At 61.8% G+C, this 27,573-nt stretch overlaps 1 protein-coding gene across 4 annotated transcripts in view; it reads right to left on the bottom strand.

Annotated features, from left to right (window-relative positions):
* The window catches only part of BAIAP2 (BAR/IMD domain containing adaptor protein 2), a 79,716-nt gene that overhangs the window by 11,872 nt on the left and 40,271 nt on the right, over positions 1 to 27,573 (bottom strand). For all 4 annotated transcript variants that reach the window (XM_054458579.2, XM_054458580.2, XM_054458578.2 and 1 more), the window contains exons 4-9: positions 19,282 to 19,343; positions 18,442 to 18,513; positions 17,585 to 17,722; positions 4,111 to 4,263; positions 516 to 737; positions 132 to 333 (exon numbers count right to left, since the gene is read on the bottom strand). In XM_054458579.2, the coding sequence (XP_054314554.1) occupies positions 132 to 333; positions 516 to 737; positions 4,111 to 4,263; positions 17,585 to 17,722; positions 18,442 to 18,513; positions 19,282 to 19,343 (849 nt within the window). The remainder of the gene's footprint in view (positions 1 to 131; positions 334 to 515; positions 738 to 4,110; positions 4,264 to 17,584; positions 17,723 to 18,441; positions 18,514 to 19,281; positions 19,344 to 27,573) is intronic.

The following is a 27,573-nucleotide window of genomic DNA, read 5'->3' as shown; positions in this document are numbered from 1 at the left end:
GCAGGCACACACGGTCACACACTTGTGAAACTCAGGGTCTCCCAGGCCCCCATTCAGGGATGTGGCATGACTGTAGGGTCTGGGGAGGTATGTCCAGGGACCCCAGCCCAACACTCCAGCGGAGCCCTTACTGGTGGCATAGCTGTTTTTTGGGGTCACGCTCTTGCGCACGGGGAGTGTGTTGGAGTAGGAGTCGCTGAGCTTGCTCTGAGACTGCGGAGGAGACAGGGATTTGGGCTGGGCAGCCTTGCGGTCAGCCCACGGGCTGTAGTCCTCGCCATCCGGGCCTGCGACGCCGTTCATGATGGGTGTGCTCTCCTGGGCAGACATCCGCTGCAGGGAAGGGGGCAGAGCAGGCTGTTGCTGGAGCCCACCCCGGACAAAGCCGGGGGAAAAGGAGCCCTCCACCCTCTCAGCAGGGGCCCCTGAGCTCTGCACCCTGGCCACCCCCTGCCCTGACAACAAGCTGCCCTCCCACCCACACCCGTGAAGCTTTCCAGAGGCCACAGACTCACCCCCACGAACGGTGCCAGCTCGGGGGGCACTGGCAGGGGCTTGGCCCCCGGAATGGGGTCCGAAATGACCAGGTTGGACTTGGAGGCCGACAGGGCGCTGGGGAGGGTGGCACCGTTGCTGGCCACCTGCTGCATCAGCTGCACGGCGCGCTCCGGGATCTTGCTGGGGTCGGCACAAGCCTGTTGCCACAGCGGCAGCTTCTGTGCCAGCAGCTCCTTGCCCTGAAGTGGAAGAAGCAGGAAGGGAGAGGTCAGGGCTGGCTCAGGCTCCTGCAGCCTGGCACAGCCCTGAGGGCCCTCCCTGAGCACCCTCTGGGGCTGGAGGCTGCTCTTCACCAGGTGTTACCTTTCAGAAAGACAGGCCACCCGTGAGCTTCTGACCCCAACCCACAGAAGCGGCTGCCAGAAAAGGGCCTGGGATGCGACCACAAGCCGTGCAGTCGGGGGACCTCCAGGGATGAGAGCAAACCCAGGCCCAACCCCCGTGGGTCCCATCAGGGCCTGGAGGAAGGAGGAACGGACAGGGACGCACAAGGTCAAACCCTGGTGAGCAAACCCCAAAGTGCTAGGAAGGCACCCCAGGTGGCCGGGGGAGGGGGCGGTGCTGCCCAGTGGGGGACAGTCCTGGCTGCCGAGGGCAGGAAGGCAGCCCCGTCAGATACACTGAGGCTCACTGCTCCATCCACTGCCCTTGGGCCCAAGAGCCTGCTCTCCCCTCGGGCGTACTCTGAGGCCTGTTGGACAGAGACCAGCTGAGCACAGTGGGGACAAAGGATGAGGAAGACACAGGCATGGAGAAAGGTTCTGGGACTCGGGGCCGGCCAGGCCTGGGTCCTGGGAGCTAATCAAGTAGCCCCTGCCCCTCCTGGCCATTTGGCCTAAGCAGGCTGCAGGGCCTGGATTCCCGGGACCCCCAGACCCTTAAGCTGTGGGCCAGAACTGCTATGTCTCTGGCACCTCTGGGAGCCTCTCCGGCTTTCACTGCTCCCCCTACTCATCCCCGTTCCCTTCTACACGTGGCTGGGCACCCGCAGAGGGTGCTGGACGACAGCCCTTCTGAGCAAGTCCTCCCCACGCCACCCCCACCCCTCTGCTGCTGGCTTAGACCAGGGCTCAGCAAACCACAGCCCTAGGGCTGGCCTGTTTTGTAAACAAAGTTTTATTAGAACACAGCTGTGCATCTATTTGTGAATCATTGATTCATGGCTGCTCTCATATTACAGTAACAGAGCTGGAAACTGCACGGCCCCACAGAGCCAAAAGCAGAAACTTTTTGGTCATTTAGAATGTCTGCCGAGCCCTGACTTAGATCAGTGGTAGAGGAGTGAGTCTTCGGTGGCGCCGAGAGGCCAGCAGGGACCAGGACTAGGGCAGACGGCCGGGGGACACCGACCTCACAGCAGCACAGCCCTGACACAGCGGCCACGAGCCCGCGTCACCCCCCCCACCCTGAGAGCCCCAAGGCAGGCCCAAACCCAAGCACCGGGGAGCTACTACGAACTGCCCTGGGAGGAGGCTGCCCTCACACCCTGGTCCCCAGCCCAGAGGCTTGTCCAAGTGGGTCTGTGGGACACGGGCCTCTTCCACACATGCCCGGGGGCCCATGAGCCCAGGAGCTCAGCTGTCGCCACCGCACAGGCATATCCCGCAACCCCTCCTGGGGGACAACGGCACCTGTGGCAAGCAGCCCGGCTTCCCCGCCCTCCATCCCTGCAGGCAGCACCCCGGCCACTGACAGCCCCGCTCTCCGCTCCCTGGCCCTGTCACAGGGCCTGGCCCCCACCAGAGGGCGCAGACGCCCGCCACTGTCCTGGGTCTAGCAGGTGGGAGGCCTGCGCTCCACAGCGCTCCCTGCCTGGCAGCTGGGGCAGCACAGCCTGTCACCGGTGAGTCCTCCAGGAGCGAGGTTGCCTCTAGGGGTCACAGGTGCGGCTGCTGTCCTTGCCTGCACCTGCCCGCAGCACCCAGCAGGCCCAGGCCAGCAGGACGGGCCTCTCTCCAGGGAGGGAGGAGCACTTGTCTCCTGGCTGTCCCCAGGCTGTGGGGACTGGAGCACTGATCCGTATTGTGTGTGTGTGCACGCGTGTGTGTGTGTGCACGCACGTGCACATACATGAGAACGTGGTGGGTGGGGGGAACAAGTATCAAGGTATAGCCCGTGAATCCCTGGGATCCTTTATTTTAGAAAAACATGACCAGGGCCTCCCTGATGGGCTTGGCTCCTGCACTACATCTTCGAAACTCTTGAAATGTTCCAGAATGTTCCAGGGGACACGTCTGCTCCCATCCCAACTCCTACCCATGGACCATGGGTGAACAGGGCCTGCTGGCCCTGCCTGTTCCCGGTGGGGAGTCTGGCCTCTGGGCCTTGCCTGCTCTGGGGGCGAAGTCAGCCTCCTAGGAGGGGATCCCCTTGCTCGCATCGGGGCTCAGGACATCTGTGGAGGGGGCTGCTGCAGCCCGTCCCTGAGGAGCTCACTCCTGGTTCAGCAGGGCCAGGCTTGGTCCTGGGACATGGCGGATCCCAGGGCGGGATTCCCCGACAAGGAAAGACCAGGCTGGGGATGGCCGGAAACACAAGGCCGCAGGACTGTGCCGAGGGACGCCTAGCGGGAGACACAGGGCCCGCAGGACTGTGCCAGGGGACGCCTAGTGGGAGACACAGGGCCAAGAGTCTACCGGCCCAAGGAGGGGCCCTCAACAGACGACGGGCAGAGGGGTCTCTCAGAGGTCACGAGGGCAGCAGCATGTGGCCACCACCCAAGGCCCCACCTGGGACCCCAGTGGCTCAGGGGTGCAGGCAGAGGTGGTAGAGGCGCAGGTCACCAAGAGCCTGGGAGCCAGGGGAGGACCCTGTGACCAGGTGTGAGTCCCAGGGAGGCCCCTCTGGAGCAGCATGGGAGGGACTGGGGGGCCACCTGAGAGCCAGGCAGGGCCCCTGGCTGCCAAGGAAGCAAAGAGATAGGGCAGGTTCGGGTTGGGTGAGGGGTGGCAGGTCCATGTAGGACAGCCGAGCTGTGGCAGCTGCTGGACCTGGGACCGGTGTCACAGTTGTCTTGGGTGGCCTAGGGGCCCTGGCACAGTGGTCTTGGGTGGCTGGGGACCCAGGCTTGGGGCTGGGAGTCCTCAGCACCTCTGGTGAGCAGAGCTATGAGCCCAGAGGCTGTTCCCCAGGAATGTGGGTAGAGGCACCACAGCAAGAGCAAGTGAAGACACCGAGGCCACCCACCAGGACTCCTGCATCCAGTACGGAGCATGACCGTCCCCTGCCTGGCGTCAGCCTGCACCTCCCCAGGACATGGCTGTGGCAGAAGAGCCAAGAACATTCTAGAAGAATGTTCTAGAAGGCCTTGAAAGCCTACCAGACTCTCCCTGGTTGCAGGTGGCAATTTCTAATGGGAGTCTTCAAAATGCCCGCACCGTGTGACCTGGTAATTCTCCTAGAACTTCACCCCCAAGAAAACCTGAAACGAATGAGAGTCCGAGCCTGGACACCGCCCCGGTATGTTCACGGGGCTGGGGCTGGGGCAGGGGCCTGGGTTATTTCTGCCAGCAAGTCCCAGCGCCGGCACAGCGCAGCCCCCAGCCGCCTCACCTTGGAGTGGTAGGCTGCCGAGTTCTTGGCCACGGCGCACTGCTTCTCCACCAGGAAGCAGAAGCGTCTGCGCTCCTCTGTCAGTGCGGTCTTGTAGCCGTCGGACACGTAATTCTCCAGCTCGCCCTGCTTGTTGCTAATGGCGTCGATGTACTGTGGAGGGAAAGGGAGAAAGGCTCAGCCAGCGACGGAAGGACGCCTGTCAGGACCAGTGTGGGGCAGCCCCACGGACTCAGTCAAAGGACATGTCTCATTCGTGCAGAGCAGCTGGAAACAAAACAGCATCTGCGGCCACTCAGGAGACAACCGCGCCCCCAGGAGGCTTCAGCTGCCCTGGGACTGCTCAGGAGACGCCCGATGGCCACATCCCCAGGAGGCTTCACTGCCCCGGGACCACTCTTGGTGAGGGGAGGGTCCTGCCTCCAGCGGGATGCTCTGGCAGGGGGCCGGCCTCATCTCCTCGGGGCTCCCGCTGTGGGGTGGGGTCACGTGCACCTCCCTGTGGCCAAGGCGCAGAAGCCTGGGTGTGGATGCACCCCAGCTCCATGGGCCCCAGGACAGCTTCTTGGTCCTCCCCGTTGCCGGGAGAACTCTCACCTGTGCCTCTGCCTCCAGGGCCCCTCCATCTCAGCCATCTCAGCCATCTCAGCCCCAGCACGAAAGGCAGGAGAGCTGGAGCCCAGGACACTGGCCAAGGACCCCAGGGAAGCCCTCTGCTGCAGAGCGGGCTCCGGGCGCAACTCATCTCCTCTCCCACCCGGCCCCGGCTCTGAATGACGGGGAGCAGGGCGCTAAGACACCTGGCTGCCTGGTTTCCGGATGAGCACACACCAAGGGAGAACGTGAGAAGGAAGTTCGTGGGGAGGATCAGACAAGAGGTCACTGAATGGAGACTGGGAGCCCAGAAAGCAAGACCAGCGTCCACGGGGACAGTAAGGTCAGATCCACAGGTCACGCTTGTGGGAACAGGGTGTGCCCAGGTGAGGGGCCAGCACAGAACCAGGAATGAGGAGTAGGCCTGACTGCTACCCTTCCACCTTGGAGCTGCTCGAGTGCCCACCCGGGTGACCCCGTGGGATGGGGGGATGGGGGGATGGGGAGAATGTGTCCAGGACAAACACGGAAACTTTGGAAACCCCCTCAGCCCTGGCAGGTGCTCTTGGGCACAGGAAAGACAGGTAGTCAAGCCAGACCCTAGAACCAGGGGCAGCCAACAGGCGGTCCCCACCCTGACCCGGCGGTCAGCCCCTCGGCAGCCCTTGCGGCTGTGGCCCTGGCTCTGACTGTGGCGGCTGTCACGTCTCGGCCACTCTGTGCTTCTTGGTGGACATACGGTCCTCCCAGAAAGGGTTCCAGCCAAAACGACAGAGGCTGTTCCAGCCAAAATGATTTCCCCAAAAGGAAAACTGAGTCTCAACCTGATAGAGCCTCCAGATCCAGCTACCGATTCTGAACACACCAGGACGGAGGGTACCAGAGCTTCACTTTGGGAAGATGGAAAGTTCTGGACATGGATGGTGGTGATGATCACACAACCACATGAATGCACTAATGCCGCTGAACCGTCGTACACTTAAAAATGGTTACTGTGGTCAACTGTATTAGTTATGTGTATTTTATCACAATTTAAAAAACTCTTTAAAAGAAGCAGTGCAAACAAAGCCAGATCAAGAAACTGTAGCTGAGCCCAGGCCTCTCCAATGTGAGCCTCGGGAGGAAACTGGAGAGGGGGAGTTTGGGGGAGAGAGTGGGGAAGAAGCTGAGGGCGGCCGCTGCCTCCCAGGCCCCGGACCATGCTCCCATCCTGGGCAGAGGCGCCTCCCAGCCTGCCCATGGGTGCAGGGCTTGTATGACCCACCTGACCAACAGGGCTGTGGGTAGAAGTGACAGTCCCAAACCCCAGGGCTCTCTGCCTCTGTCCCTCTGGGAGGAGCATGCCTCCCCACCCCCCGCCGGCCCCTCCATGACCCCAGCTGGCGGATCATGTGCCTGAGGTCTGGGGCAGCGCGTGACACCACAGCCCTATGGCACAGCTGACACCCGGCACCCGGGGTTCCCGATTCCAGAACCCCAGCCCGACAGTGGGAGGGCTCGACTGCGACCCTGGATGTCAACGGCTCTCCGGTTTTGTAGGCTGGAAACTTTCCGTCCCAAAACACTGATGAGGCTGTGGGTGGCTGGTGAGGGTGAGGGAGGAGCACCCGAGGCACAGACCCTGTCCCCAGGGACACACCCAGGCCCCTCCTGGATGGCCGCAGGGGGCTAGCTGCTTCAGCAGGGAGCCAGCTTCTCCTCTGCCAGGAAGGTCTTTCCAGCTCTCCTCTGTCTCGCCTCTCCTCCTGTGCCTACCTGCCTTGGGCTGAGCCCCTACCGGCCTGAGGCAGACCCTCCACAGCAGGACTCAGACCCCCCGTCCACCGGGATCGCCCGTCAAGGAGTGGTCAGTTCAGAATCGGCTCTTAAGAAGATGCGGCCTCCGCAAGGGGGCGGCCTCCCCCGCCTGACTCAGCCTCGCGGCCGCCCCGCCCACAGCTCTGACTCAGCGTGGGTGGGCAGTGCCGGGCTGGGTGGGCGGCAGGGAGGGGAGCGGAGCAGCCTGTTCCCTCACTGCCCTACCCCCGCAAGCCTCCACTACAGGGGTGAGAACCAGCTTGGCAGGGTGTGGGTCGGTCCCAGCGCTACCACCGGGCACTGGCTCTGCCTGCTGGCCAGTGTGAGCAGACCATGCTGTCCCCAAGGCCAGAGCCTACCCAGCCACATCCCCCAACACGGAACCCGGCGCTCCCCTGCCCTTGCAGCCCACCTTGCTTTCCCACACTAAACCCCACCTGCCCCTCAAAACAACGGGCTTGCTACTCCTATCCCCAATAGGCCTTGACCCTCCAGAGGCGCTGCAGGGCCTGGCCACAGGGTCACCTAAAGGGGACCTGAGATGGCATTTGGGAAGTAAGAAGTTTGATCACAGGTGAGAGGCCCTGCAAGGCAGCCTTAAGCAGACTTTCCAGCAAGCTCTGCTCCACGCTGAGGCCTCTGCCGCCACCCCCACTGCCTCCTCCTTCTCCTCCTCCTCTACTTTCTCCTCCACCTCCTCCTCCTCTACTTTCTCCTCCACCTCCTCCTCCTCTACTTTCTCCTCCACCTCCTCCTCCACAGCTGGAGCGCGAAGTACTTTTCCCCTGGTTACGCAACATGCACCTACCAGGGCTTCCTGCTCCGAGGCTCCCAAGAACCTCCAGTAACTTCTGAAGCTCCTTCCCCAGGAAGGGGCGGAGTGGGACAGCCAGATTCGGGGGTACCCTGGGACGGGCATGATGGCCATGGCCAGGACGCCACATACAGCAGCCACGGAGGAGGACACCTGAGCCCGCTGTGCTCCAGCCTCAGCCTGGCTGCTGGACTCCTTTCCCGACCTTCAAGATCAAAGGGACTCGGTGGGGAGGGTGCATTCCGAGAAACAGGTGGGCTTCTGCACAAAGAGGGGCCTGGAGATGAGCACCCACCCATGCCCCTGCAACACCACTCAGACCAACACCCAGGCCTGTTCCAAGGCCGCCTGCAGGGTCCTGCCCCCTCCTCCCCCAGGGAACTGCCAGGGATGCTGGGGTGCGCCTCCAGGCTCTGAGTGGCCTGTGATGGGGATGCCTGCTTTGGACCCCGACCTCATGCACAGGAGAGAGCTATTCGGTGCCCAGAACCCCTTAAGTGGGGCAGCCTCAGGAATGTGAGTGAGGTTCCATGGAGAAACCCCCAATGCACCCCATCATGAGGATTCTGTACCCTCCCTGGGGACTTTTCCAGCGGTGGCTAGCCCGGAGAGCATGGTGGGCAGAGAGCACTCAGCAGGAGATCCGACGCCCGGCAAAAGAAACTGAGGCACTGAGAAAAGGCAGGCCCGGGGGAGCTGCCCAGAGCCAGGGCCTCCACGCGGGTTACTGTCTAAACAGGACTCAGGGGAAGAGAAGGTGCTGCTTGGAGCGGTCACCCCAGGACAGCAGCGTCAACTAGGCCGCAGGGCCCCCTGGGTCTCCTCACCCTGAAAACGGCACCTTCCAAACTGAGGCCCCTGGAGCCACTACGGCTGCCCACCCTACAGGCGGTTTCTGGGTTTTTAGGCTATGGTACTTTCTCACGCTCATGCTCGGTCCCCCGGGGGAGAGTACAGCGAGGGGTACTGGCCTCATTAGCAGGGTATGGCAGCCTCCCTGGCCGGGGAGAGAATCGGTGTTTTATTTTTGAGGCTTCGTCTTACTCAAAGGAGCCCCGTAAATGGCTGGGAGTGGCACACAGGTCACAAGAGAAACCCAGGGGAAGTTGGGGGAGAGACAGAAAGTATGGCTGCACGGTGCTCTGGCGGGGCCCCTCCAAATCCTGGGGACAGGGAGGAGAGATGTTCCCAGAGCAGAGCTGCAAGGCAGGGATGGCCAGCCCCCGAGGGATGGGGGAAGCTGACACCTCCTGCCTCGGAGCCCCAACATGAGCATCCGGCTATGGCGGTGCCTGAGTCAGCGCGTGACATGTGGCTGCCACTCCGTCTAGGAATGACAGCTGCCTCTCCTCACCTCCTTTTCCAGGACACTGACTCCTCATACAGAGAGGCCACGACTGTGCAGGGCAGATACTGGAAATCTAGGCCAGGCAGGAGCTTCACCACACAAGGGGCCGGTGCGGGGATGGGGAGGAGAGGAGGTGGCGGCCAGTGCTGCAGGGCCCAGCCAACTCTGACCTGCTGCTGGACGGGGATGACCTATAAGGGGCACGTCCGAGCTGTGTGGAAAGTGCAGAGGACAGAGCACAGCCTGGTCTGCACCTCCAACCTGGCAGCCGGCCATTTACAACGGCCCTGAGCCTGCCCCATGGGCAGGCAGTCCCAGTGGCTGGCCTCCTCCAGTCCCCGCCTGCCGCTGAGCCACCGGCTGCGTGCTTAGCTGGGTGCCATGGCGACAGCACTATGGAAACACCCAGCTGAAAGCATTTAAGACCCACAGAACGCTCCCACTTAGTCACCCTGGGCTGAACAGCCCCGTGATCAGAGAAGACAAAAGTGATCAGAACACATCTCTCCTCTCTGCAGCATGCGGTGACTCACAGTGGGGGAGGGGCATTCCAGAAAAAACCAAGGCGGCTTTGGTTTACCTCATCCGCCACGGCTGCTGCAGCTTTCCCACGTTCCTTAAAAATCGCATGCGCCCCCCCCAGGTCCCCTGCAGCATATCAATGAGAACGTAATTCTTGGCCTTCAGCTGTCACCATGGGTAACACACTTACTCGAAAGGATGTGGCTGCGGACCGGTCAGCTGTGGTGTGTGGGGTGAGAATTAGGTGCCCCAAGTAGCACATGGTCACTGGCCACCTGCAGGCTGCAGCCAGTGGTTGCTCCAAAACCCACTGACCAGGCCTCCCGGGCTGATGGGCACAGTACCCAGGCAGAGGAGGGAGGGCAGCGTGGCAGGTGGTTAAGGAGATGGGAGGACCCTTAAATCTCACGCTGAACACACGTGCTCTGAGCAAGACCCGGGCTGGGCTGAGCAGAGGGTAAGCCGCACCCTCTGGCCCCGGTGGCAGGTGGAAGAGCTGGTCATTCCACTCCCTGAGGAAGGCATTACAGGAAGATCCTCAGGAAGGGAACAGTGCCACTTTGGCAGCATCAGGGATCCATGAGCCCTGAGGGTCCCCATTTTCCTGGGAAAAAGGCCCAGAGCTTTCAGCAGATTGGCAAGGGGTGCCCAGGAACAACAGGTCCCAACAGACCCACAGCTTGGTATTGGGATGGACAGTCTGGTGAGCACATGCCCGCGGGCACAGGAGACAGCAGGTTGCTTCTGTCCACACCGGTGGGCTAGACACACAAACAGGCTGGAGAACCACAGACCAAGCTGTCCCCAAGAGCCAGCAAAAGGGGTGGCAAGATGCAGGAGAAGTGGGAGCTAAGATGCCTGAGTGGCCCAGCCCTGAGGCTTGGGGAAGCAGAGTGCCCAACCCCTGGCTGCCCTGGCCCCGGGGACACTGAGGGTCCCTGTGTCAGCTGCGGATGCAGAAGCCCTGAGAGGGCTCCGTGGCTCCTGGCTCTTCACACTCCCGTTTTTCCTGGTGAGGACCCCTCAGATATGTTACTCCAGAGAAACATGGCCACACGGCTGTCCTCACAGCGGGGGTTGTCCACAGACAGCCTTTAGCCTGAAGAGCTTTGCAAAAACGAGGATGGGCTTCACACCCCCCTGCATGTCGCCAGACTCCATGCTGGCGATCACCGGCCCTGCTATTATCTTCTCTGAAGATCTGAACGAGGGTGCTTTGTCTCTGCTGTGTTAATTATACACCCCTTTAAATAGCACGCATCTCTCCCCTTTCTCAGACCTCAATCCCGGCTATAGGCCTGACACACCCACAGATGGGGGGCAGCCGGAGGGGGGATCCTGGGGGCACCAATGCCCCCCACCGGCCCCCTGCATTACAGTGAGCAGAGCACCAGTGCCGCTTCCCAGGACCCCCACGATGATTCTGCGGGTGCTACGGAGCCCCCATGGTCTCTGGGAGGCAGCATCCCCAGGAATGCAGGGCCATCTCTCCCTCCTCACTCACCACCGGCCAGTGAGGGCTGCACCTGCCTCCTGCCTCCTCCCCTATCATCTCAGAAAGGGAACAGGGGAAGGTGACCCAGCAGAAACCCTGGCTCTCCTTGTAGCCCTGGGCATCTCTGTCCAGAAAAGTCCCAGGAGGTGGTGAGTGGACAGGGCAGCGCTACCCTCCTCTGCAGCAGGAGTTTCAGGCCGCTGAGGAAGCCTCCAGAGCTGGCTGAGCAGGGTCGTCCCAGGGCCAGCAAGTCGAGCCCATGCCCGGTGCGATTCTGAGCAGGGGCCTGGCCTGCCCCACACCACTCCCAGCCCGAGCACTGGCTTTTGAGGCCCCAGCACTGCTTGGGTCTCAGCTGCCCCACCCTCAGTGCACACGGGTTAGGAAGGACAAGTTGCATCCAGTGGGCTGGGGCTCCCTCCCCACACTCAAGTCTTCGTGCCCACAGCCCAGCCCAGGGAGTGGGTGGGCCACTTGCCTCCCACCCTGGGTTCCAGATGCAGGATGTGGCATGTGGACACGTCCCCCGGGCCCTGCTCCCTGCCCCCGAGGGGTGGCACAGGCTGGGCTCTGCTCTCAGCTCCATTCCGGGCCCTGTGGACACGGCCACATCCCTCTGTTCTAAGGAGGAGCTGAACCAGGCTGTGACCACGTCCCATGGACACACTGCTAAACCCACAGAGAAGGTGTCCCCTGCCCCCAGCGTGTCCACCGTGCCCCGTGTGGTGTGGAGAACATTCCCTCTACGCGGATGGGGACGTCTGTCAGCACCTGACCCAGCAAACGTGGCAATGACCACAGTCCCGGGGAGTGAAGGCACCACTGCCCAAGGCCGTCAGGGCAGTGCTCCAGGCCGTGCCCCCTTACATAAAGCTCTTCTGTCCTAGTTAACAAACGCCCCAAATGCTTCCTAACTCCAGTGCCCTGACCTATAACTAAAATTACTTCTTTTCATGGAAATCCCAAAACACCATCTCAATTACAAGCAGTTCTTGAACAACGGGAGGCCCCCCGGCCCAGCCCCGCTCAAGGGCACCCTGGCAGGCAGACAGAGAAACCCACTCTGCCTGCCTCTCTGGGGCAGGGCCTGGCCAACCTCAAGCCCACCCCCTCCCTACAGCCCCACCTCTGCCCCCAGGGCCTGGTGTGGTGTGTCCCTGGTTCAGCTCAGGTTGCAGGCCTGGCCGCTGCCACATGATGAGCCTGGCAGTGGAGGAGGGCAGTGCGCATCGGGGGCCTCGGCCTCGTGGGCACCCTGGAGCATGAAGCTGCCCCTCAGACGTGCCATGGGCCCAGCCTTGCTGCCCGGCAGCCTCACAGCTCCTAGGAGCCTGGCGCTCCGCACACATGCAGCTCAGGTGGGGTGCAGCTGGCGCCAGGTTTCTGAGCCCACCGGGACCCCAGCAATCACTTCGAGACACCCAGCTCTTGGGTCACTGAGGGAACCCACATCTGACAATGACAGCACGCTACACCCCCAAAGACCAGAGTCAGGCACCAGCCACCACCTCCCCTTCATCAGCAGCAGCTGAGGTGGGGGGCCCTGTGGACGGGGGCGCCCGTCCAGCCCGCGAGGCTCCCTAAACAGCCCCCACCTGCCCACTCGGCTGCACCACCGGCCAAGCCCTGGCCAGCTCTAAGCTGCCAGGTAAGGGACATGCAGGGCCAGAGACCCCGGGGGCACTAAAGGGTCTCCAAGGAAAAGGCCTCTGTGGCAGGGGCAGCTTGGGAACCGTGGGGAGGCCTCTGCTTCTCTGCTACACACGCCCCTGGCTGGACACTGGCTTCAGGCCACCCTTGCATGGGGTCACTTCCACTTCCGGCAGTCCAAGAAAGCAGCCCCAGGAGCCCGAATGGGCCAGACTCCTGCCCCGCACCCCAACGACGTGTGGGCACATCTGCCTCTCTCAGGGTCTTCAGGACTGGGGACAACTGCTACGGTTGCCAGTGACCCCACAGGGCATACAGTGGAGGCAGCTAGAAGAGCTGGGAGCAGGCGGGTCCAGGGACCGAGGCAGGGATCTCCAGGGCGGCACCATGAACTATACTCTCTGGGTAGACACCCCCGGGCTGCCCCCAGTGTGGGGTGCAGCTACTGGGCTGGTCTGTAGAACAGCTGGGAAGCAACCAACCGCTTTAGGAATGGAGAGGCCAGTGAAGAGGTCTCTGCTTCCCCCAAGAGTACTTCCAGCAGGCCCTTTCCCTGCGACCACCAGGACCTCGCTGACATCCTAGGCCCCAGGACAGTAGCCCCTGCGAGGCAAGCCAGCAGTTAGGGACAGCTAGGAGGCCTGTGGGGTGGGGAGGGGCCACATAAGTGGGGGTGGGGTGAATGGAGGGGTGGGGCCACACAAGCAAGGGCAGGGCCTCCTGCACCAAGGGGCAGGTCCACACAAGTGGGGGTGGGTCCACACAAGTGAGGGCGGGGTGGAGTACACTGGAGGGGCGGGGCTGCACATGAGTAGGTGGGGCCAGCCAGCCCAGTTCCCCCAGCCCAGGGTGCTTCCTCTCTTCAGAAGTGGAGAGGACCTGCAACAGCTGGGCCCCCCGAGGCCACACCCTAAAGTAGAAGTCTGACAGAGCCTGCTGGCCGGGTTTGCAAAGGCAATGGGAACCAGCAGGAACAGCCCTGGGTGGCAAGGGGCCTGGAGCAGCAAGGCCGGCAGCACATCCCAGCCAGACAGCCTGGCACTCACCCCAGGACTCACCCCAGGATGGTGGCCGCAGCCTCCCCAAAGCTCAGGGTAGGTGTACGCGGCCACGTACCAAGTGCCCCACCCCCTCAAACTCAGATGTGGGGCCGGGGATGCTGACGGCTCCCAAGCCTGGCCTCCTGGGCTTCCAGGCCACTGGGGAGCAGAAAGCACACCAGGGCGTGGCTCCCTCTGTTTCCCACCCCAAAACGTTGTTTTGAAACCGCTTAGCACTTACTAGTTATCTGCTGTGTGACCAGCTTGTGCCTGGCACCAAGTGGGACGCAGGAGAAATGAGACCCTAGCCCTTCACGAAGGAACTCGGTGACTTGGGAAAATTCACAAAAATAAAACATCTGTGTGGTTAAGAGTTGAAGCCCCGTCTCCCATTAACAGAGGAAGGAGATAGATGGGGAGGAGCAGAGGCGGAGGTCGGTCCAGGAGAGCCCACGCAGGCACCGTGAGAAGGTTGACGTCGGCTCGTCCTGGCCCCACAGCCCTTCCCGTCAGTGCTCAGAAGAGGGAGAAAGGCAGGACATTCCCCCTCACAAATGGGGAAACTGAGGCTCAGAGAAGCTCTGGGGCTTGCTGTGGCCACGTGACCCATAAGGGACAGAGCCGGATCCAAGCCTAAGCCTGATACCAGGGCCTTGAGGCTGTGCCCAGGTGGGGACAGGCCAGCCTGGGGCCACCCACAGGTCCCCTGGTGAGTGGGAAGGAGCAGCTGCAAGTTCTGGAGAAAGGAGGGTACTCAGCCAGGGCTGGTGAGCCACAGCAGGGCCCCTGGGACCTGGGAAGAAAGACCAGCACCACACATCTCCCAGGAGGGGCCCTGGGAGGCCGGGAAGATGAGGCTCGCCAAGCGTCTCTGTACCGGGTGGCAGAGGCCTTTCCAAGGGGGCTGCTGGGCCACCCTCACCTCACACCCACTGCAACCTCCACCTACCACATGCTTCGGGGCCCTGCCTGCCCTCCCCACCCACACGGCCCCCGCCCAGACCCGCTCACAGGTGCTGGGGGGATCATTTGCCTCGGCAACTAGCAGCCACAGATAGGAATGCTGCCCTCCTTCCTGGCCCTGCCAGGCTCGTGGTTCTGGCCCATCAGGACGCAGACGACCTGGAAGGCCATGACCCCCTCCCCCTGCCCCTCCCCTTCCCCCTGCCCAGGCCTGCCCTCCTGCGGACGAGGGGGCTTCGTGACGACCGTGGCAGCCGTTGGGTGTCTCCCACCTGAAAAACAGGTGCTGTGGCTTACTCCCAAAACTGGGTCACCTGGCTTACCATGAAAGGGCACTCGAGGGGCCCCAGGGTGAGCCCAGCCACCAGCCACCTTAGTTCTGTTGTCAAATGTTTTGCAGTCAGCACCTGGGGCACCCACTGGCGGTCCCTTGCCCAGACTACGGACCGCAGCGCTGAGGCAGGGCCAAGGCCCCTCGAGTCACCACCAGGTCCAGCCCCCTGTGGCTGCGAATCAGGTGACCCTTGGGCCAGTCAACGCAGGGTCCACTGAGGCACTGGAGGTGGCTCGCAGCCCCCATGAGAAGAACAGATGGGACCTGCCTCCAGGGCCCCTGAGGCACCAACATGGTCCCCCAACAGACCCCAAGTGCCAGGACATGCAGCAAACAGACAGACCAGCCATCAGCAAGGAGAAAGTCTTCCAAAACCCCCACGCGGGATGGGCTTGAGGAGCTGGCTGCGCACACACAGCCTCAGGCATAAATCCCACCACCCGGGGCCCACGGCAGAGCAGCGTGGAGGCAGGCAGAGGCCAGGCGTGTGGTCAGGGCCCTCCTGAAGAGGCCTGGCAGCGGGAGGCAGGGCACACGAAAACCAGGGAGCTGGTGCGGCATGGCCACAATGACTGCGTGGGGGCCTCAGGCCTCTGGCTCCAGCCTGCAGGAGGGAGGGGGAGTGGCTCCGAGAGTCCCCAGCTTTTGCCTCTGCCCAGCCCTATGCTACCCCACCACGATCTCCAGCTCCCAGCGAGCTCAGCCACAGGGCAGTACCAGCTGTGGCAGGGAGACGGCCCTGCCCCTGAGCCCGACGGAGCCTCCAGTACCCACACGATGGAACCCGATTTAGCCATCAAATGGAAGAAAGGCTGACCCCCGACAGTAAGAGGGGAGGAGGCTGGCGCAGGCTACGGCACGATGAGCCTTGAGAACCCTCCACGCCACGTGAGCCACCAGGCACCAAAGGCCGGACACTGTGGGATTCCAGCTACGCAGAATGTTCACAACAGGCGAGTCTATGGAGGCCAATGGCAGGCTGGTGACTGGTGGGGCCAGGGGCCCAGGAGTGACTGCTGATTGGAAAATGCTCTAAAACGGACTGAGTGATGGACGCACAGCTGCAAACACTCATAACCCCTGGACTGTGCCCGTTAAATGGTGAACTGCTGGTGACGTGAATTGTATCTCAGTAAGGCTGTTAGCAAAAACCCACAGAGCCTCAAGGGGAGAAGGGAGCTCAAGCTCCTGGACCCCCAGCAGGCAGCTGAGCCCTCAGTAAGCTGGCCTCAGTATCCCCGTCCCCAGAACACCAAGCTGGGGATGTTCCCAGGAAAGTCCCCTTTAAGACAAGCTCTCACACCTGGCGCGGGTGCTCAGGGCTGGCTCACACCTGCACTGCCCTGGCCTGCTCGGAGGAGGCTATGGCCCTCCAGGCTGCAGGGGCGCCGTCCGCTACTTGTCTTCAGAAAGCAAAGTAGCAAATCGTCCCACGGTGGGAGGAAAAGGAAAAATAGACACAGTGTCTACCAACATATACCTATTTCTCCTCCTCAACTCCCTATGCCCACTACTCAGGTCCTGTTCACAGAAACAGCTCGAGGACGGCTCACTGAGGCAGCCTCAGGCAGGAATACTAAGGCCACCACGACGGGCCCATCATAGAAAGACCCATGATCGCAGCTTACCTGGAGTGCAAAACGGAAAGGATCAAAAGACCCATCACAGCTTACCTGGAGTGAAAAACAGGATCAAAACAAAAGCTGGGGACACGGGAAGAGGTGGCTGGAGAGGGAAGGGCACCCTAGAGAACGGCCTGAGTTGCGTCCCTGCAACTGTGCACCAAGCATGCCTGAGTTGGAGGCTGCAAACAGCAGCGGGCACCCGAGGGACCCCCAGCTCCCCCATATGGCTGTTTCCACAGACTCTCACTTCTTCTTCTCATCTGCCCCTGGCCTAGTGCCGTCCTCTCCTTTGGGGCTGAAACTGCTCCACCAGGCGACCCCACACTGGAAATCTTCTGGCTTGTTCTGCAGAGTATGGGCAGACCTGCTTGGCTTCCCTGCAGTTGAGCAGGGAGCGGGGCACAGGCTCTGAGCAGGAACCGGCCTCCCAGTCCCAGGGCGAGGCCACAGCCACTCATGAGCACCCACATCCGGCACCAAGGAGACGGTGGCACACACACATGCAGACACACGCACACGGGCAGGTGTGTGTAGGGCTTGCCAAGGCTTGAAAACCTGACTGCCAGCAGGAAGGGTGCGACCTGGAGGCCCGGGCTTCACCCATAGCCACACCTTGCCCGCCCCAGGGTGCAGCCCAGAAGCTTCTACCTGGGTGACTGGCCAGAGGTTTTCCTGATGTTTCCTTTACACATGACTGGGCATCTTGTTTTGTGTTTCATTCTCTTCTGTATCACTATGACCCCAGCAAGTGGGCGAGGGGTTTCTGGGTCTGGCCTGCGTCAGGCACCATCCAGGTTCTGGTGTACACACGTCAGGCCGTGCCTGTCATCGGCCAGGCCATCCTAAGTCCCAGCCCACTCAGCACGCAGCACCGGTGACGCTGGCGGGACGGTGAGAGAAACAACACCGAAGCCGCTCCCTTGAGGAACATGAAGTACCACCTTCCCTTGAGCGGCCAGCCCTGCAGGCGGAGGCCACGACTGCTTAGAGGAACAGACTGGGACCTGACTCCCGGGCAGGGATTGGGAGAACAGAGGTGGGAGGACTCCATTTGGGTTTCTGCTCCTTCAGCCAAGAACCTTTCAGTGACCCTGGGAGGCTGCAGAGAGCAGGACAGAGCCCCACAGGTGGAGCCGACCATCCCGCCGGCCTGGGGGCATCAGGCCCACCGCTCCTGAGGTCTACCAGGGGCACATAGCCTGTCTCTGTCTGATCGCACCTGGGGGGCTGCTGTCCGCTCCCTGTGGACGAGGGGGGGCGAGAGGTGAGCAGTCCCAAGGTGGCGGGCCTACCTGCAGCTCCTTGTCCGAGTACTTCTGAGGATTCTTGCTGCCCTGGCTCTTCTTCCGAAGCTTCTTCAGCTCAGCCTGACACTTGTCTAGGGCATCGCCTTTGCTCCTTTGCTCAGTCTGGTATTTCTTCAGCGCAGCCTGAGATTCAAACAATAAAACACAAAACCAAGGCCCATGAACCCAACGCAGCATGGACCCCTGGCAGCAAAACTGAGGCCCATGAGCCCAACACAACGGGGTCCGCTTGGCAGCCCTGCCACTCCCTTTCTGGCTCGCTCTCTGGCTGTGCACGCTCAGCTGCAAATCAGAGTTGGGGAGAGCACAACTGAAGCCTCAGCCCGACCCTACCCAACCCCATGGCAGCTCTCTGGTCCCCCAAGATGAAAATCACACTTGGAAAAAGTGGCCGAGGCCCACCCCTCCCGCCCACCACTGAGAGCCAGAGATGACCCTCAAACCCTCAAGCAGTGCCTCAGCCCCAAGCCTTCTTGCCAGCGGACAGGAGTGGCGCTGGGGCAGGACGGGCCCACAGCCCAGGGAACTGCAGAGGCCACAGAAGGAGCTCCTGCACTCCCGTGCAGCGGAGTCAGGCACCAGCTTCACCGCAAGTGGCCAAAGCCAGGGCATGGAACCGGGCACGTGGGGCGTCAGAGGCAACGGGTTCACCCACAGGTTGCATTTGGGGCACACCAGGGGCACTCGGTCCCAAATGGACAATAAAGTCAGAGCTGGGGCCCATGTGGACGGGGAGCTCAGGGGAAGTGGGAAGCCTTCAGGCTGAGGGAAGGAGTGGCAGGCATTCGGGAGAGCCGGAGCCCAGGCACGGGGTCCAGCAGGCACGGCCAGGGTGCACTTACACTCAGATACCTGGAGTCCAGCTCCACCTTCTGCTCCAGCTGCGTGAGCAGCTCGTTGTGAAAAGACTTCAGCTGGACATGGAGAGAAAACATATCAGCCATCAGCTCCAACACATGGACCCGGAACAGGAGGCGGGGCACGGCTAGAGCGGATGGTCATGAGACACCGGGTGTCCCGGCTGTGCAGGAGGAGCCCCCTCCCCGATTGATGAGCCGTGGCCCTGCATGGCCGGGTGCACCCTCTGGAGCCAGAGGGCTGCAGGAGTGAGTGCTGAACAGGAGTCTGGAACGTCGGACAATCTTGCCTCCAACAGCCACAAGGGAAACAAACGGCCATCCCCTCCTTCCTCTGCTGTCGCATGCTAGGGATCACTGCGACACAGGCTGAGAGGTCGCAGGGCCCATGGGCCTGAACTGACACCAGGGTCGGACCCCTGGCTTTAGACAGGATGCTGCAAACTAGCCGCCAGCAGCGTGCTCTGGTTGTGTGGGGTCTGCCTCTGCCTACAGTCAGAGAGTCCAGGGGAAGTCGGCCTTGTGGCCTTGTGAACCGCAGGAGTGGGGTCTGGCGGGGGCTGCGATCAGGACTCTCCCTGGAGCCCAGCGTGTCGTGGCTGGCCGCTGCGGCCAGTGAAGCATGCGGCCCCGGTCTGGCCTGTGCCCTTTTCTCCGACGTCGTCCTTTGAGTGTGACTTGCGTCCTGAGCCAGGGTCCCTCCCTGCCTCTGAGTGTGGCTGGACAACTCGGACTGTTCCCAAGTGGACCCACCGCCAAGGTGTGGCGCCAGCTCTCCCATCGCGCCTGCCCCTCCTCGCAGGGCCATGCTGGGGGTGGACTCACCATTTCTTCCAGCTGATTCTGGATCTGCCTGTGGACTTCAGCCATCTGGAAGAGAACGTCTCCTGGGAAGCAGAACAGCAGAAGGAAGGGGAGGGAGTCAGGTGCTCGCAGTCACCACCGTCATCCCACTCTGGGCTGACAGCCACCCAGGGAAGCCCTGTGACCACAGGCAGCAGGCAGCAGGCCCCAGGGGTGTCAGGGCCAGAAGGGAGGGCGGAGAGGGGACACCAAGAGGAAACAGAAAATTCTAGAATGAGAAGGGACTCCAGACCTCAAATGCACAGCACGCCAGGCATCTTTGGCAGGGAACTTGAGTCTCCGCAAAGGCAAGAGATAGGAAAAGCCCGTGTGTGCCTCACCCCAGGCGTGACAGTGAGTGTCTTCATACGCATCCGACTCTCGTTTGCAGAGACCCAAGAGCTCCGAACCTCCTACCTCAGGCCAGGCGGACGGTCTACTGACCCCAGACCACAGTGCACAAACCTCCTCTGGGGGACACCCGTGGGCACGCACTGGGGACACCCATGGGCATGTGCTGGGCACAGGCCTCTCTGACTCTAAGACGCTTCACTACCCAGGCTGCAGACCCACAGCACCTCTGAGACCTTCACCCAACATCTCCGCTTTGAGTCCCAGAGGAGTGTGGTGGTCTGAGGAGGCCTGGCCCCATGGGATCGGCTCACCAGGCAGCCACCCCGGTGCACGCAGGCCTGGGCTCGCCTTGCCATCGCTGAGGGCCCTGGGGACACACGGGCAGCGCTTGGGGACACTGATGTCTCCTCGGCCCATGTGCAAAATGCAGATTAAGAAATCAAAATCGTGGCAGCACAGGGTAAGCGCCGTCAGAGGCCTTTTGCAGCCTGGACATCAACGAGACCCGGCTCAAGTCCACCTGCAGGGGGGCAGCCCCAGGGGCGCAGGTGTCTGGGCTACCCTGATGTGGGTCTGAGCCCCCACTCTGTAAGGGCCTCACCACACTGCTGCATCCCCACCTGCTTCCACCAAAGAGGGGAGCACAGAGAGAGAAGCTGAGGGGCCGAGGCCTTGCAGACACAGGAGCACGGCCCCCTTCCTTTTCACCCAGATGTTTCCCATCTTGCTCTGCCAAAGCTCCCGCGGAGCTGTGATCCCATTTGAGACATGACCACCAAGGCCAGCAGGTGTGACCACACCACCAGCCCAGGGGGCTGGCTAGCCGTCCCCAGAAGCCCCCCCAGAGTGCAGCCAGCCTGGGTTCCAGGACCCAGCCCTGACACTCATCAGCAGAGCCCGAGACCCACCCCCCATCAGCACCACATGGGACAGGAGCATGCCACAGCCCCTCAGGGCTGTCCTCCCGCCAACCCTGGAGTTGGTACGAAAGACGCACCCCTGTGGCAAATGGCTCCATTTCCTTGTCTGCAGAGGAGGGGCCGGAACCGGGTGGTCCGGCCCCCTTACTCCTTTGACGGACAAATATTTGCTGAGCTACCGTTTCCAGTGCCAGGCACGGACCACGTGCTGTGGACACAAACAGAGCAGGAGGGCCGTCCCTGCTGCCAGTGGGTCACTCTCGGGCGATCCCTGTCCCTCCCTGAAGGGCTGCCTGAAGCAGGACTTTCCTCCTCTGCTCACGTCCAGGCCACTGCCGGTCCCACGCCCCAGAGGGTCCTCTCGCTCCAGCGAGCAGAGCCCCCACTAGGATCCTCCAGTGCCCAACAAGGTCAGCCAGAAACCAGAGCAAGGCCCCCGGCGACACGCAGGAAGCCCTAACCGGGCGATGCTGCCTCCCAGGACTACGGCTGGGCTGGCCTTGGGTCACTCCCCCTCCCCAAAGCACAGCTGAGTCTGGGAGAGGAAGCCTCTCCGGGTCCTCTCGCCCTTCCAGGAGCTGCAGGGTTCTTCTCACCATGACCACAGACCCTCTGAGCACTGACCAGGGCCAGGTGCTTCACAGATGTACCTCCTTTTAATCAGCACAACCCGCAAGGCCGCCCAGATGAGCAGACAGAGTAGGCCACGTCAGCGGTTGGTGAGTGGCCGCAAAGCCAGGGCCCAACCGCCTGTGCCAGCCTCCACCTCACAGCCGTGCCCTCTTCCCCGGTCAGCACACACGGGGCTGCCTCTTGAGCTATCCCAGGCATCTCAGGCACCTCCTGGCCACCCAGACTCCAAGTCATTCCTGCCCCTCAGGCTGGCAACTGCTGGGCCTGTTCCCAAAGCCGAACGCTCCGTGTCAGGGGCACAGATTTCTGTGGAGGAAGGACAGAAAAGGGATTCATGCACCCCTGAGGGGACCCAGAGGTGCAGTCACCTGACTTCTGTGACACGTGTCCCACTAAAAGTAGTGCTAGGCCTGGCTGCTTCTCCAGAGAACAGTGCGCAGGGCTGGCAGGATCCCATCCACCGCAGGGCAGGGGTGGGGGATGCACAGAGCCCCAGGCTTGGCTTCTCTTTCTGGGAAGATACAGAAGGCCTGCCTGGCACGCAGTTGCTCACCCTCCGCCTGCGAAGATGACAGGCCTGGGCCTGGCCACTGTGAAGAGGGATTCAGCGTGAGGAAAGCAGCTCTGCAGACCCCGGGGAGGCATCACATATGTGTGCAGGCATGAGCACGTGTGTGCGTGCACGTCTACCTGTGTGAGTGGGCACGCACAAGCGTGAACCGTACACGGGTGCGCTTATGCGGATGAGCATATGTGTGGCTGTGTGTGCCTGGCCGTGACCCAAGTCTCCCTCCACTCTCACAGCCACCCTGGATGCCGCTACCCGCCCTGGCCACAACCACGGGGCTCATGGGGACCACAGGTGGGTCATGAGGGCTCAGTCTCCAGGACCACGCTGACCCCGGGGCCAGAAGGGAGCAGGAGAGGCAGACACAGACCCCAGAGCCCAGGCTCTGCCACACACAAACCACCTACGAAGCGCCCTGGCACACCCAGTACCTCCACGGCCGCCGGCCCCAGCCCTGGCCCAGGGGCCTGCCTCTGCCTGGAAATCACTTCCACTGGCTCCAACCATGGGTGTGACTGCCTGGTCCCTGCTGTGTGGCCCTGCAGAGTGGGGCAGGGCCCAGCGATGGCCCCCCTGGGCTGCACTGCAGTCAGGAGGGAGCTGCACCACTGCGGTGGCCTCTCACGGTCGGGATGAAGTCGAGACCTCTGGGGATCAGCGGCAAACCACACAGACGGGTGGGGTGGGGGCAAGTCTAAGGTTTACCAGCCTCGGCAGGAGAGGACGTGGGCACTACCCCAGGCTCACTCGACCCAGGGTTCAAGATGCGCAGGGAAGGGGTCAAGAACAAAAGGGGACAGAATTTGGTGTAAAGGAGCCTGGCTGAAGGGAAGCCACTTGGACGTGAGCAGGCGCTGCCCAGGGCAGGGGAGGAGACAGGAGCACGGCCGGCCGCACAGACCCCACGAGAGAGGGAACCCCAGCTAGGGCTGGCACAGGCCCACGGCCACGTGGCCCCTCCACCATCTACTCTGGGTGGCCAGGATGCTGCCGGCCTGGCAGGACACCATCCTACGAGCTGAGGACAGCAGACGCAGGAAGCTTCAGGCCGGGGGCAGACTGCCCCGTGCTCAGGAGCAGGATCAGGAAGCCTGAGACGGTGGGACCCTGGGGGAGGCAGCTCCAGGGCTCCTCGTGCTTCTCGGCGCTCTTTGGCATCCTATAAATTCCCAGGGTGGACGCCACGACCTCTGAGCTCAGGAAGCCGCCAGGAAACTGTCCTGAGGTTTTCATGGTGTTCCTATGACTAAGGATTCTGGATCCACCTCCCAGTTCTCAGGACCCCTAGACATTGGGAACTGGCTTCAGCTGAGTTGGGGTGGCAGGTGACAACAGGCACAAGGTCTGGCCTGAGAGGGGGAACTCACCCAAGCCTGTGCCCTAGCCAGTGCTCCCTCAGCCCCGGAGTGTCCATACATGCACCCAGCCTTATGTGAGGTCGCCGGCCCCCTATCCTGGGGTGGGGGCCAGCAAGTTCACAAACAGGTGAAGCAAAAGGCCGGAGACAACTCAGCTGAACTCTGCAGGGCTCTTGCCATATTCTTTTTTTTTTTTTTTTTTTTTTTTTGAGATGGGGTCTCACTATGTCACCCAGGCTGGTATCCAACTCCTAGGTTTATTTGATCCTCCTGCCTCAGCCTCCCAAGTAGTTGGGGTCAAAGGTATGCAGCACCGTGCCTGGCTCTCGCCACATTCTGCAGCCCAAATTATAAGTTAACGTTAAGACCAGATAACAAGCACGTGTTCCCTTAAAAGGCTACACACAATGGATTCACAAGGAGCATGTGGAAGACAACATCGAACAGCAAATCCTTTTAAAAAGGGACGGCTGAATCCAAAAAGAAAGAGTATATGGAGCTTCTCATGGAGTTCTGGCCAGGTGACGGTCATCACCACCCGCCCGTGTGGCTGCAACACTCAAATGTGCACCCCAGCATCCCCGCCAGCCCGAGCCCCCAGCCCCACAATATGCGGCTGGCGCACACGCAGGGGAGGTCCAGGCAAAGCTGTACAGACCAGGCGTGTGCCTGCCCTGAGCGTCGAGCAACGGCTGCACAAAATCATCCCACGCGTTGAATCTGTAAACTGCATCTGCATGGAGTGCAAATGTGTCCAGCCACCAGCGCTTAACCCCCGGGGTGCCAGCTGGAGGGATGGTGCACGTGGAGCACCAGGCCCCTAAGGAATGCCAAGACCCTAAGATCAGCAGTGAGAGGCACCGGTAGGGGCAGTGAGTTCTGCTGAGCAACTGTCTTGTCCACGGTTCCCTGTGTCCCTCAGGGGCCTGAAGACAGAGTAGCGAGGGCTCCAGAGCCATTGAGAGCCTCCCTTGGGGTGAGACGTGAGGCCGTGCGTTCTCAGGCTCCCTCATCTCTTCATCTCTCCACACTCCCTCCCATGCGGCCGGCAGACTTACCCAGGCCCACCCTGCCAAGGGACAGGGTCTGCCAGGCTTCCTAAGCAGGCTCACCTATCAGATGCCATCCATCCACTGGGAAGCCCACGTCTGGTCCACAGCACAGGTGGGACCTTAACTCTAAAGACGAGGTTCAAATGTAAGCTGAGTGCCAGCGGGCCAGGGCACACAGCACATGAGCCAGAACAGACTGGCAGAGCTGTCACCATCAGAAGGATCCGGGGATCTGGGGCGTTGGGGGTGATGGACAGCAGGTGGCCACGCCTCAGGATGTAGATGTGGGAGTGCATCAGCGTCGCACCTAGGCTGATGGGTCAGCCAGCTCTGGGCAGCTCACCCCACCAGCCCAGGGCTGCCTAGGGATGCTGGGGAGTGAGGAGGGGGAGGAGCATCGGAGGGCGAGAAAGGGGGCACACGTGGGTGTCATGGGTGATGTGTCTACACAGTCATCCTGAAAACGAGGCCTCTCTCTTTTCAACCGTCTACGAATGCACCTCGATGAGTGAAGCAGCAGCCGGTCCGCACTGGGGTCACCGTGGGCCTCACCCCACCAGCTCTACCTCCATCTCAGACGGGGCGGTCGCCAGGCTAAGAGTGAAATCCGCTCCATGGGACTGACTGTGACCGGGGAGCCCAGCCTCCTGTGGACGGGTCTGAGCGCAGCTGACGAGGACAGGGCAGCCTCAAGACCCCGGCCAGGCCCCTGCTCCCCAGCAAGGAAAACAGCGCCTGAGTCAGGTGAGGCTGCGGAGCCCAGGCCCCAGGCGTGCCTGACCAGCATCTTTCTGTCCTCGAGTCGGTTCTGCTTGGGCACGGCACCTGGCGGAGAGGGCCCTTTCCATCTGCCGAGTCCCCAGCTCCTTTCTGGAATCCCCAGCAGAGACTGGGGAGACCCCACAGCAGCCCTCTATCTCTTCTGCAGGCTGAGCCCGGTCTCGCTCCCCTCAGGTCTTACCCCAACCAGCATGGGACTATCACCCCACTTTGCAGGGGAGAGACCTGGCACCCCCACAGCTCAAAGCTGACTCGGGGCTGAGCAGGCTGGAGGTCAAACACCCCAAAACTCAGGAGCCCTGAGAGCTTCCAGAGGCTGCATCCTCAAGATCTGCTGCCAGCCGGGAGCACCGCTGGGGGAGGGGGGCGCTGCCGGGGGGAGGGGGGGGCGCAGCCAGAGATCACAGCCAGACAGGAGCGGAGGCTGCAGCACAGGAAGGCAGATGCCCGGCTCCCACCCGAGATGACACCAACAGTCGCATACACGCCCAGCTCCCACCCGAGACAGCACCCGCACCCAAAGCACCCAGCTCCGAGATGGCGCCTGCACCCACAGCGCCCGGCTCCCACCCAATATGGCACCCGCACCCGCACCCACAGCACCCAGCTCCGAGATGACACCTGCACCCACAGCTCCCGGCTCCCACCCAAGACGGCACCCGCACCCACAGCACCCAGCTCTGAGATGGCACCTGTACCCACAGCACCCGGCTCCCACCCAAGACGGCACCCACACCCACAGCACCCAGCTCCGAGATGACACCTGCACCCACAGCGCCCGGCTCCCACCCAAGACGGCACCCGCACCCACAGCACCCCGCTCCGAGATGGCACCTGCACCCACAGTGCCCGGCTCCCACCCAAGACGGCACCCGCACCGGCACCCAGAGCGCCCAGATCTGAGATGGCACCGGCACCCACAGTGCCTGGCTTCCACCCAAGATGGCACCCACACCCGCGCCCACAGCACCCAGGTCCGAGATGGCACCTGCATCCACAGTGCCTGGCTCCCACTCAAGACGGCACCCGCACCTGCACCCAGAGCGCCCAGCTCCCATCTGAGATGGCACCTGTACCCACGGCACCTGGCTCCTACCCAAGATAGCACCCGCAGCACACGGTTCCCATCTGAGACGGCACCCGCACCCACAGTGCCCGGCTCCCACCCAAAACGGCACCCACACCTGCACCCGCACCCACAGTGCCTGGCTCGCACCTGAGACGGCACCCGCTCCCACAGCCACCCGCACGCTCAGCACCACCAGCCTCAGGATGGGCGGGAAGCCCAAGCATCCATCCTCCCAACACTGGGCTCTTTTTTTTAAACTGGGAAAAATTCACATAACATAAAATTCACCATTTTTACCTTTTTTTTTTGAGACAGAGTCTCTGTCACCCAGGCTGAAGTACAGTGGCACTATCTCGGCTCACTGCAACCTCCGCCTCCCAGGTTCAAGTGATTCTCCTGCCTCAGCCTCCCGAGTAGCTGGGACTGCAGACGTGCACTACCACGCCCGGCTAATTTTTGTATTTTTAGCGGGGAGGGGGATTTCACCGTGTTGGCCAGGCTGGTCTCAAACTCCTGACCTCAGGTAATCCTCCTGCCTTGCCCTCCCAAAGTGCTGGGATTACAGGCGTGAGCTGCCACGCCCAGCTAAGAAACTGGGACTGTGGCCGGTGCGGGGATCGAGTCCGCGACCGTGGCATCATCAGCATCACGTGCTCACCAATTGAGCTAGCCGCCCGCCCGGACACTTTCATCACCCCGAAGAGAAACCCATGCCCACCAGGAGTTGCGCCCTAGCTCCGGGAACCAGTCTCACGGCATCTCTGTGGTGCAGCCTATTCCCAAGACTTCACATCACTGCAATCACACGTGACCCTCTTATGTCTGGCTTTTCTCCCTGGGCACAATGTCTTCAAGCTCCATCCATGGCGTGGCCTGCCTCAGAGTCTCCTTCTTGTCTTTTTAGAGACAGGGGTCTCACTCTGTCACCAGGCTGGAGTGCAGTGCCACAATCATGTCACTGCTGCCTCCAACTCCTGGGTTCGAGGAATCCTCCGGCCCCAGCCTCTCGAGGAGCTGGGACTACAGGGGTGTGTCACCATGCCCAGATCATTTTTAAGATACTTTTGTAGACATGGGGTCTCACTATGTTGCCCAGGCTGGTCTTGAACTTCTGGGATCAAGTGGACTCTCAAAGTGCTGGCATTATAGATGCAAGCGACTGCACCCAGCCCCAGAACCTCTTTTTTTTTTTTTAGACAGAGACACAGTCTTGCTGTGTTGCCCAGGTGAGTCCTGAACTCCCGGCCTCAAGTGATCCTCCCATCTTGGCCTCCCAAAGTGCTGGGATTACAGGTATGAGCCACGCCCGGCCTGTCCTTCTTTATGGCTGAATACAATTTCACCCTATGGATACACCAGGTGTTTCTCTCGGCATCCACTGAGAGGTGCGGGCTGTTTCCCATGTGGCCTTTTCTAACCGTGCTGCTGTAAGAACAGCTCTTTCAGAAGCAGCTTCAGGGGATGACAGCCCTGAGCCCCACCTGCACACCATCTGTCTTCCTGATGTGCGTTCTGGAGGTGCTCGCGCCTGCTTATAGCC

The sequence above is a fragment of the Pongo pygmaeus genome, chromosome 19 (assembly GCF_028885625.2).
Source record: "Pongo pygmaeus isolate AG05252 chromosome 19, NHGRI_mPonPyg2-v2.0_pri, whole genome shotgun sequence".
Taxonomy (NCBI): Eukaryota; Metazoa; Chordata; class Mammalia; order Primates; family Hominidae; genus Pongo; species Pongo pygmaeus.
The sequence above is the reverse complement of the archived record's forward strand: the minus strand, read 5'-3'. Positions and strand labels throughout refer to the sequence as shown.